This window comes from Cherax quadricarinatus, chromosome 53 (assembly GCF_038502225.1).
Source record: "Cherax quadricarinatus isolate ZL_2023a chromosome 53, ASM3850222v1, whole genome shotgun sequence".
In the NCBI taxonomy this organism is placed as follows: Eukaryota; Metazoa; Arthropoda; class Malacostraca; order Decapoda; family Parastacidae; genus Cherax; species Cherax quadricarinatus.
The window spans coordinates 22,848,413-22,860,912 of record NC_091344.1 but is presented as its reverse complement, the minus strand read 5'-3'; the positions used below and the strand labels follow the sequence as shown (position 1 = coordinate 22,860,912).

The following is a 12,500-nucleotide window of genomic DNA, read 5'->3' as shown; positions in this document are numbered from 1 at the left end:
GTATTTAATGCAAATAAATGACTTGGGGTAAAAAGTTTGTGAAAATTCTTTAGTATGCAGAAAAAAATGCAAAAAAAAAGAAGGAAATGGAGATTTATCATTCAGCAAAATCTTAATATTTTATATGAAATTGAAATCATTCATTTTTCTCAATATCTTTTACGATTTTAAGGGATTTTCCAGCATTTAAAAAAAAAAGAAATATTTCCACTAGAATTATAAATTAAACAAGTAAACTGAGGGATTGATAACGTTACTTAATGTATATAAATGTCATGTAACTGGGAGAATGTGACAACAGGTCACTTTAACAATATAGATTATCTGGTGTATTATTGAAAGTGTTAGATAGGAAGATAGGGGTGATTATAGACGAAATGTTTCAACGGAAGGTGATAAAGCAATCTCCCATGATGCTACACAGCATCAATCCCATGGTGGGTACTCAGAACCCACCGTCAGATTGATCTTGGGCAGCAGGTGTCAGCCTCCAGTAAGACTCAGCACTCCTTCAGAGTGATTTTAGGCAAGTATCAACACCCATCAAGGCATGTATATACATTTATATATATATATATATATATATATATATATATATATATATATATATATATATATATATATATATATATATATATATATATATATATATATATATATATATATATATATATATATATATATATATGCGTGAGCGTGTTTGATAGGAGTGAATGGAGACAAATGGTTTTTAATACTTGACGTGCTGTTGGAGTGTGAGCAAAGTAACATTTATGAAGGGGTTCAGGGAAACCGGCAGGCCGAACTTGAGTCCTGGAGATGGGAAGTACAGTGCCTGCACTCTGAAGGACGGGTGTTAATGTTGCAGTTTAAAAACTGTAGTGTAAAGCACCCTTCTGGCAAGACAGTGATGGAGTGAATGATGGTGAATGTTTTTCTTTTTCGGGCCACCCTGCCTTGGTGGGAATCGGCCAGTGTGTTAATAAAATAATAATAATAATAAATAAATAAATAATATATATATATATATATATATATATATATATATATATATATATATATATATATATATATATATATATATATATATATATATATATATATATATATATATATATATATATATATATATATATATATACATATATGCTAAATAATCACAGGGAGAGTTGAATTATAGATCTTAGCCTTTCATGTTGCAATAAACACATCATCAGGAACTTGCAATGTTGCGGAAACAGAGTAGGAAATCTAAACAGATTCGTTCATGGAAACGACTCTCTCCTGAATAAAAGAAATATCATTCAGTTCTCTCTGTGGTTATTTTGAGAATGATCTTATGTAAGTGTCAACACCCACCAAGACACACCACCCACCTTGAGAATTATCTTGGGAAGATGCCTGTCGTCTTCTTCAGTGATTTGCGTCTCGTGAAGGCTCCTCAGGAACACAGGCGCGTGATCGTTCTCGTCTACGACCTTCACAACTACCCTAGTCTCTCCCCTCTTCCTCTCCCCCGTCTGCGCCTCCACCACCAGGTCGTACTGAGACGCAGGTCAGCTTAGATCAGCTTGTTTCTTAGCCTAAAGCACTTTTCCACTTCACGATTGTCATTAAGGATGGAATACGATTGTAAATAAATTCAACAACAGTTTTCATACCTAAATAAAGGTTATACACACCTCAAAAAGTATATACACACCTCTCGGTGTATATACACATCTCTAAGTGTTTATTCACGAATAACCGTTTATATATACACCTGTTTCGGTGTTTTTATACACACACACATCTTTAGCTATTTATATGCACATACACACTTCATACTATAGATATTTTAGGTCATATTATAATCATAAGCGCTAGACCCATGAGGGTAAATTTTAGCGCATAGGGTAGGATTATATTATGGCCGGGGTGGTGGTAGCTAAATAGACAAATAGATTATTATTGGAGATGAGATGTTACGAAATTTCTGACTTAGTAAGTATTAGTGTAAGGAATCAAGGCACTGGTAGAAGAGTGTCCATTATTTTTTAGTGCAACGTTTTAAGAACATAAGAAAGAAGGAACACTGCAGCAGGTCTACTGGCCTATGCGAGGCAGGTCCAATTCTCCCACCGGCTTAAGCCAATGCCTTGACCTACTGCCCAAGGCTGGGCTTTATCCCTGCTAATAGTGTCTTTGTACCACATTTCTGGACTTTGCCATTGTGTGCTAACATGTTAGACTTGAAGAAGAAAAAGGAACTTTCATATTTATCTTTGAGATGCTAGATAAAGACTGCCGGTTTTCTTAGGTGTTAAGGGAATGAATCTTAAGAAAGAGAAAGATTTAGATAATTACTTTGTTGTCTGAATAGATGTTAGTTAATACTGCTAGGAGTTGATAAGGGTAATAGATAATTGCTGTTTAGTATGACTGAGTCTTAGAGAATTATCAAGAAAACCAGATAAATAATCTAGTTATCTTTCAACTTTCTATGTGACCAATGACGAAGATTTGTAAAATTCGTGGTTTTTATGCTATAAAGCAATACAAGAAATATTTGGCCTTTTGGAAAACATATTGAATGAGTATTGCAAAACTGGTTACTGCCATGTTGCAAGCTGATGAAGTAGGCTGTTGTGATGGAGAGGTGAGAAACAGAGGGAGAGAGAGAGAGAGAGAGAGAGAGAGAGAGAGAGAGAGAGAGAGAGAGAGAGAGAGAGAGAGAGAGAGAGAGAGAGAGAGAGAGAGAGAGAGTTATTTAGAGTTAGTTGTCAAAACTGATGCATAAATTTTTTTGTTCGATGGAGCTACACAAAATAATGTTTTAACAATGACCAGCCTCTCCCTCCCTCCCCCCGTCCGTCCTACGGTGTTGTTGGAACCTTCCGCACCACCTACTGTTATTGGGCTGCTCGCCAATTATTTACACTGAGTAAAAATTTTTCGTAATACTATTTTTTGAGCGCTTTCTCTACTGACTTACCAAATTCTAATTACCTGTCCCATGATGCACATTTTCTAAACCCACGTGGGTGATTCAAAGAGCTGTGAAGGCTCGAGGCTACATAAACACACACACACTCACACACACACACACACACACACACACACACACACTGAAGAGTTCTCTTCCAGACCAGCAGTGTGGAATGCTCAAGATTTTCACCAAACATTCCTCTTCTTCCACAATAGCTCGACGTCTTCTATATTGGCTGCTCTTCTTCGTACTTTCACTCTCATCTCTCCTCCTCTTCTCCACCACCTCCTCCATTACCACCACCTCCACCACCTTCTAAAATTCAGATGGCTATTATTATTATTATTATTATTATTATTATTATTATTATTAATATTATTATTATTATTATTATTATTATTATTATTATTATTATTATTATTATTATTATTATTAATATTATTATAGATGGCAACCGGACAATTATACTGTCTCAGTTTAGTATATGCAACTTAAAATTTGTTTTAGCTAGATAGAACAATCCTACTTTCGATTGTTTCCGAAATATAAAGATATACGCATTAATGGAATATTTGGCTAGTTACGTATATTTCGAAATAGGCGAGGTTAAATTTTATTATTTGATTTTTTTTTGAGAATCTTTTTTTTTTCTTCTCGAGATTTTATAACATAATTGTGGTTTGTGTTGAAACTGTCAAGACGAGATTCATTATGGGATTATTATTATTATTATTATTATTATTATTATTATTATTATTATTATTATTATTATTATTATTGTTATATATTACACTCAAGGGGGCAATGGAAGGCATTCAGACTTGATTCAAGGAATCGGAGCATTGATCCAGTTCCTTAGATCAAGAACCCCTCACCAGCACCAAGGAATCTTCTTCGAGATCCTTCATGGCAGGATGGTTCCAGATCCCTCATGGTAGACGTCGTCGGATTCTCCAGGTTGTGAAGCTTGCACAGTTGAGCACTTGCTTGTGCAACTAACACCTCAGAACGTTCAACTGAACGATGCAAGTCACAATAGTGTTGACAGAACAGGTCACAACAAACTTCACAATTTAGAAGTGAAACATGGTAAAGCTCTAGATACAGACCGAAACATTGCTCCGAAACGTTGTTTCTTTCCTTCGCTATTGTTGGCAGTACATAAATGAACCTAATGAAAAAATATGAGGTATATACACCATATATATCGTGAACATACACATTATTTCAACGTATGTTCACGATATATATGGTGAATGTACATTCACCGTTTATCTGTCAATATAAACACCGAGGAACTTATCTCTCGGTATATATATATACCAATATATATATACACTAAAAGTTAACTAGTACATCCATCTCAGACTTGTGGTATATACGCAGATGAAATGCAATCTTAACTATAGTACAGTCAATGGCCTTTAAATTTAACAAGCCTACCAGCCAGCACTGAGAGGTGTGTGTGTATATACGATAAGACAGTATTTAAATCTCTGTTTTAGTAATTTAAAGCTATTGATGTTGAAGTACGGTGGCACTTCAGTCTTGTTTATGTACAGTCGACAGGTTGTTAACCTCACAAACTAACTCTAATCACCATTGACAATAAGCTCAATTAATCATTGGAATAATTATGAAATTTTTGGTGAGCAACTCTAGAGAGAGAGAGAGAGAGAGAGAGAGAGAGAGAGAGAGAGAGAGAGAGAGAGAGAGAGAGAGAGAGAGAGAGAGAGAGAGAGAGAGAGAGAGAGAGAGAGAGAGTGAGAGTGCATGGAAGACTCACCTGTTGCTTGTGTTCGTAGTCTAAGGGATGAAGAAGGGAAAGCCGTCCACTCTTAGAGTCCAGTAGGAAATGCTCTTCATCATCTCCTTCCCTGATCGTGTACTCCACCGACTCACCTGAGGGAGGGAGGGAGCGAAAGAGAATCGGAGGAGTGAGAGAGAGAAAGGAAGAAGCAAAAGAAAGAAGAGAGACAGAGAGGTAAATGTAAGATGATTTACATGTCTAAAAGTTTAATGTGATCTTAACACTTACAGTTTCCAGCAATGGCTTCCAAACACCTTTTTTTTAACGCCGGTAATCTGCAATATCGAAGATGTGAAGCAGTGCCAGTAAGAGAACCTTCTGCTTTCTGGGAACAGTGCCAATATGAAGTTACTGGTGCCACTGACACTTAGGGAAGAGGAACTACTTTGAACAAGATATACTGTAGAATGTTTAGTCTCTTCTAATAAACTAAGTAAGAGAATAATTAGAAACGTGTAACTTAAGTGCCAGTAACAGTGTCATAGGTAAAGATCTACCTGGAGTTTGTACTCTGGCACTCAGAAGCAGCAGAAGTTCCCTGCTGGTGTTCTCAGGAACTTCGACCAGGTACTCTGTCTGTTCGAACTCCACCGGGTCCTTCCCCACCAGCCTGGTCACTGGAAAATAATAATTGTAATAATAATAATAATAATAATAATAATAATAATAATAATAATAATAATAATAATAATAATAATAATAAATTTTGATTTCAAATCTTTCCACAGAAATAAGCAAAAATTTGAAATCCACAGCTTACTACTGTAATCGTATAGTAAATAGTGTTGTCAGTACGTTATCTGGATCTCTTTAAACCTCCTTCATCCCCTACCTCCACTCCTTCTTGCAACGTCTTATAAACCTCCTTCACCCCCTCCTTACACTCCTTCCTCAAATACTCAATACATGTTAGATTTATGAACCCTCTTAATCAGCCAGTCATTAATCCTACGTGACCATCTCATCTCATCATCCCCTCTTCCTCCCCTCTGATTAATACCGTAACTACTCATACTACCAGTATTAATCTTCTGTTGACAGGACGACTACATAAGGATTAATTTACACATCCGTGTAACTTGACAGGTTTTCCTTTAAACATGTTGTAAACATGTTGTAACATGTCGTTACAATAAAGATTTTAGCTGTTTCGTGTGTCTTTGTAATCTAACTTTCTCGTCGCCCCTTTACTGATAATGTTTAACGTGTCTGTCATCTACTTATCTTTATTTCTACCCTTACTACCCACACAGTTTCGTAACTTTATTATGCACGCCATACCCATCCTGTGGGCGGTGGTTAAAAGATCACAGAGGTACATAAATGGTTCCATGGAGTGGACCCATTTCTGTACCTCTTGGGTTCAGGGTGCACACACAGGGCCTCGGAGTGTTGGTAGCTAAGCAAGTTACAGTAGTAACGAACCATATGCAAACTAGTAATCTGGTATCAGTAGTAATAAACTCTTTGTGCAGCCACGAATTCAGTCACGAAACCATTGCAACGAAGCTCATAGAGGTTGTGAATTATTTATAGTACCCAATATTATACTCTGTCTCCACAAACACATATATTTTTGACCAGAGATCTCCACAGCCTCCAGCATCTTCTCTTAAAACGCTTTTCGCGTAGTTTACCTCACACAGGTATTCTGGCAATTAGAAATAAAAGCATTTTTACTTAATTTTAAGCACAATAATGGGATTTAGTATGCTATGATTAGCATAATGGTATTAGTTATGATGGTGAGCTATTTTGGATTTTCATTTTCTTGGAGACAGTTAAGAGTTAAAATGAGTTTTAAGAAAGTTTAGGAATGCTTTTATTTCTTATGAAACTAAAATCTAAATAGATTTTGAAAGATCTGTGGTGAATAAATGCATTTTTTTTTTGGGTGGAAGTTTGCAACTGGTTGTGGTTGCTGGTGGTTAGGGTTACTGGTCGTGGTTGTTAGTTGTGGTTATTAATTGTGGTTGCTGGTTTCGATTGCTGGTTGAGATTGCCATTTCTGACTGTAAGTTATGAATGTTAGTTATGGTTAATGATTATGACTGCCAGTTGTGGTTGCTTGTTTTGCTATTTGTAAATGCAACGTCTAATTCCCTTGTTAAATCATTAAATGCATATCCAAACACAACCTTAAAAAGACATCACAGTACAACGCTGTCAAAATTTTCTGAAATCTGCACTTAAAACATTCATATTTTTGAGTCAAAAATAAAAATAAAAACACAGTAGGTATGTACGCTAAAGAAGGCTTAGGTACCCTCCTAAGTCCCACCAGATTTTATCTAAATAATAACAGCTCTCTGGCCTTTAATTCAAATTAAAAACTATTGCATGACAGAAATGTTAAAAGCGGGGGGAGGGGGGGGGGACATAGTGTTGGAGTGGTTGGTACTTTTGTTTAATAAATGTATGAAAGAGGGGAAGGTACCTAGGGAGTGGCGGAGAGCATGTATAGTCCCTTTATATAAAGGGAAGGGGGACAAAAGAGATTGTAAAAATTATAGAGGAATAAGTTTACTGAGTATACCAGGAAAAGTGTACGGTAGGGTTATAATTGAAAGAATTAGAGGTAAACCAGAATGCAGAATTGTGGATGAGCAAGGAGGTTTCAGAGTGGGTAGGGGATGTGTAGATCAAGTGTTTACATTGAAGCATATATGTGAACAGTATTTAGATAAAGGTAGGGAAGTTTTTATTGCATTTATGGATTTAGAAAAGGCATATGATAGAGTGGATAGGGGAACAATGTGGCAGATGTTGCAAGTATATGGAATAGGTTGTAAGTTACTAAATGCTGTAAAGAGTTTTTATGAGGATAGTGAGGCTCAGGTTAGGGTGTGTAGAAGAGAGGGAGGCTACTTCCCGGTAAAAGTAGGTCTTAGACAGGGATGTGTAATGTCACCATGGTTGTTTAATATATTTATAGATGGGGTTGTAAAGGAAGTAAATGCTAGGGTGTTCAGGAGAGGGGTGGGATTAAATTATGGGAAATTAAATACAGAATGGGAAGTGACACAGTTACTATTTGCTGATGATACTGTGCTTATGGGAGAGTCTAAAGAAAAATTGCAAAGGTTAGTGGACGAATTTGGGAGAGTGTGTAAAGGTAGAAAGTTGAAAGTGAACATAGAAAAGAGTAAGGTGATGAGAGTATCAAATAATTTAGATAAAGAAAAATTGGATATCAAATTGGGGAGGAGGAGTATGGAAGAAGTGAATGTTTTCAGATACTTGGGAGTTGACGTGTCAGCGGATGGATTTATGAAGGATGAGGTTAATCATAGAATTGATGAGGGAAAAAAGGTGAGTGGTGCATTGAGGTATATGTGGAGACAAAAAATGTTATCTATGGAGGCAAAGAAGGGAATGTATGAAAGTATAGTAGTACCAACACTCTTATATGGGTGTGAAGCTTGGGTTGTAAATGCTGCAGCGAGGAGACGGTTGGAGGCAGTGGAGATGTCCTGTCTAAGGGCAATGTGTGGTGTAAATATTATGCAGAAAATTCGGAGTGTGGAAATTAGAAAAAGGTGTGGAGTTAATAAAAGTATTAGTCAGAGGGCAGAAGAGGGATTGTTGAGGTGGTTTGGTCATTTAGAGAGAATGGATCAAAGTAGAATGACGTGGAGAGCGTATAAATCTGTAGGGTAAGGAAGGCTGGGTAGGGGTCGTCCTCGAAAAGTTTGGAGGGAGGGGGTAAAGGAGGTGTTGTGGGCGAGGGGTTTGGACTTCCAGCAGGCGTGCGTGAGCGTGTTAGATAGGGGTAAATGGAGACAAATGGTATTTGGGACCTGACGAGCTGTTGGAGTGTGAGCAGGGTAATACTTAGTGAAGGGATTCAGGGAAACCGGTTATTTTATATAACCGGACTTGAGTCCTGGAAATGGGAAGTACAATGTCTGCACTTTAAAGGAGGGGTTCGGGATATTGGCAGTTTGGAGGAATATATTGTGTATTTTTTATACGTATATACTTCTAAACTGTTGTGTTCTGGGCACCTCTGCAAAAACAGTGATTATGTGTGAGGTGAAAGCGTTGAATGACGTTGAAATTATTTTCGTTTTGGGGATTTTCTTTCTTTTTGGGTCACCCTGCCTCTGTGGGAGACTGCCGACTTGTTGAATATATATATATATATATATATATATATATATATATATATATATATATATATATATATATATATATATATATATATATATATATATATATATATATATATATATGTCGTGCCGAATAGGCAGAACTTGCGATCTTGGCTTAAATAGCAACGCTCATCTTGCCATATAGGACAAGCGAAAATTTGTGTATGTAATAACTTCGCCAAAATCATTCTGAACCTAACGAAAAAAATATATTTCACTGTGTTTGTTTAGTATTAAATTATTGTAAACAAATCTAAAATATATTTAGTTGGGTTAGGCTAAAATAAATTGTTCTTGTTATAATAAGGTTAGGTAAGTTTTCTAAGATTCCTTTGGAGTAAAATGAAAATTTTTTCCATTAACATTAATGAAAAAAATATATCTATAAACGTATAAGAGAAAATTTTAGAAAGGACTTAATTTTAAATGAGTTCTTGCTAATTGACCAGTTTTACATATTCGGCACGACATATATATATATATATATATATATATATATATATATATATATATATATATATATATATATATATATATATATATATATATGTCGTGCCGAATAGGCAGAACTTGCGATCTTGGCTTAAATAGCAACACTCATCTTGCCATATAGGACAAGTGAAAATTTGTGTATGCAATAATTTCGCCAAAATCATTCTGAACCTAACGAAAAAAATATATTTCACTGTGTTTGTTTAGTATTAAATTATTGTAAAGAAATCTAAAATATATATAGTTGGGTTAGGCTAAAATAAATTGTTCTTGTTATAATAAGGTTAGGTAAGTTTTCTAAGATTCTTTTGGTGCAAAATTATAAAATTTTACATCAACATTAATGAAAAAAATATATCTTTAAATGTATAAGAGAAAATTTCAGAAAGGACTTAATTTTAGATGAGTTCTTGCTAATTGACCAGTTTTACATATTCGGCACGACATATATATATATATATATATATATATATATATATATATATATATATATATATATATATATATATATATATATATATATATGTTTGTGTATATTTCGCATGCTCTCGCGAATTCCTTGCATATATATATATATATATATATATATATATATATATATATATATATATATATATATATATATATATATATATATATATATATATATATATATATATATATATATATATATATATATTCCTGGTCTCAATAGGAATACCTGGTTCTCAACACCAACATGGGGGAGGATAAAAAATATAATGTTCTCATTACCGAGGATATTTTTTTGTAAGTCGTATTAGCACGACGTCTATAGATGAAATGCCACCCAGAATAGAAGCGTTTCAACTGTTAATGAGAAGAGTGAAAAGCTGTTTCTCTCTCTCACACACAATTTATATATATGTATATATATATATATATATATATATATATATATATATATATATATATATATATATATATATATATATATATATATATATATATCTTAATCTGTGGTTCTTGATAATGTGAGAAATCACGAAACGCTTGGTTTTGCATATTGTGATATTACCTGTTTACTGTGATCTTATTGCACTTAAACACACACACACACTACTTAATGTTCATTACAAGATGTAACAAACATATAAACATCAACATATCAACAAACACATCAACAAACATATCAACAAACATATCAATGTTGTATTTGGCAGCAGCATCCAGCAAGGAGACGTATCTTCCATGTTGTGAGTCTCCAGTAAAGCTTCTTACAGACGTCCTTACCAGGTTTCTCCACAAGCTTATGGAACTTATTGTGCCAATTCTGTGTCCACCTTGTTATTCCTGACCTTCTTGATCGATCTTCATGCGATTTCTTCTATTCCCAAGTGCAAGAATTAAGTATTATTATTATTATTATTATTATTATTATTATTATTATTATTGTTATTATTATTATTATTATTATTATTATTATTATTATTATTATTATTATTATTATTATTATTATTATTGTTATTATTATTATTATTATTATTATTATTATTATTATTATTATTATTATTGTTATTATTATTATTATTATTATTATTACAGTATTATTATTATTACAGTATTATTATTATTGTTTTGCTGTTGTTCTTTAATGTATTTATATAATTGCATTTCCTTACAATTATCTTCATAGCATATCTCTCTCCATAAGTCAGTCTCTCTCTCTCTCTCTGTGTATCTCTCTCCATAAGTCAGTCTCTCTCTCTCTCTCTCTCTCTCTCTCTGTATCTCTCTCCATAAGTCAGTCTCTCTCTCTCTCTTTCTGTATCTCTCTCCATAAGTCAGTCTCTCTCTCTCTCTCTCTCTCTCTCTCTCTCTCTCTCTCTCTCTAACTAGCTCAGGATGCTATCAATAACTTACCACTGATGCTATCACAGAACAGGAAGTTCTCTTGTCTGAACTTTGCCTAACTATGGGAGTAATTTCAGCCAGCAGTTTGTCTCTGTATCTTTGATGTCCGTCAGGCATTTACCAGACTTAATAACCGTAAAATATTGGAAAAGTTGCTTAAGCGTGGTATAGTAAGGTGTTACTTTGTGCTCTGGGAAGTTAGTCGTTATTATAAGACGGCTGACGGCAGTAGGTTGCTAGACAGCAACTCTCCAGGGTGGTACTACCCTTCTGTTATATAGGTGTGAAGGATAAGTTGTAAGTTAGTAGACAGTAACTCTCCAGGGAGGTACTATCTTCCTTTCTTACGAGTGAGAAAAGTGGGTAGTAGTTTGGTAAACAACAGCCCTCCAGGAGGGTATCACCTTCCTGTCATGCGAGGGTGAAATATAAGCAATAGGTTGATAGATAGCAACCTGCCATTGATGTATTATCGTTCTGTCGCAGAAGTGCGAAACAGTAGCCAGTTAAAAGTTTTACACTCTGCCAGAATTGCTAGTAGTCTCTGTCTCAAGAACATATAAGAAGACAGGTAAATCTTGCTACCTTCTACTTACAGTCAGTACACATTAATCTTTACTTCCTATGTACTTCTACATAATCACTATTCCTGTCATATTCCCTTCCAATTAAGAAGACTTGGAACAAGACCGGGCAGAGAAGTGTGTGATTACCCCCGTATATATCATTCTAAGACCTCATTTTTATATTTTTATGCGTTATTATAAATTTTGAGAAGTCTTGACTCAGCAAGACCGCCCTGGGTCCCAGACGCACCAGCAACCCAGACTCTTTGAAATTCGATCTTATTCGAAGTTGTGGAGAAAGTTTGTGATGGTAAAGCAGCGTGTCAGCGAAACCCACGTTCAAGGATGACGATGTTGTTAGTACTAGCGCAAATGATAGGCTGGATAACTAGAACACTGAAAACAAGAGTTGCTGACCCAGCGGTGATGCTCTCCGAGTCACGGGAGATCTTCAGGCTGGAGAACATTGCCTAGCTGTCAGCAGGGTGAATTTTTCGCATAGAAAATTTGATTTTGAACCTTGAGCCACATGATGTGTCTTTGGAGGATAACCAACTATGTGTGTATGTATGTATGTGTTTGTGTAGGCCTATTTAAAAAACCGAGAAATATGAACAGATCATAAATAATTAAAAGAA

General features: G+C 34.9%; 1 protein-coding gene across 1 annotated transcript in view; it reads right to left on the bottom strand.

Moving 5' to 3' along the window:
- The window catches only part of LOC128692211 (putative neural-cadherin 2), a 185,699-nt gene that overhangs the window by 42,412 nt on the left and 130,787 nt on the right, over positions 1-12,500 (bottom strand). The window contains exons 2-4 of the mRNA XM_070096469.1: positions 5,276-5,395; positions 4,755-4,870; positions 1,377-1,544 (exon numbers count right to left, since the gene is read on the bottom strand). Coding sequence (XP_069952570.1) covers positions 1,377-1,544; positions 4,755-4,870; positions 5,276-5,395 — 404 coding nt within the window. The remainder of the gene's footprint in view (positions 1-1,376; positions 1,545-4,754; positions 4,871-5,275; positions 5,396-12,500) is intronic.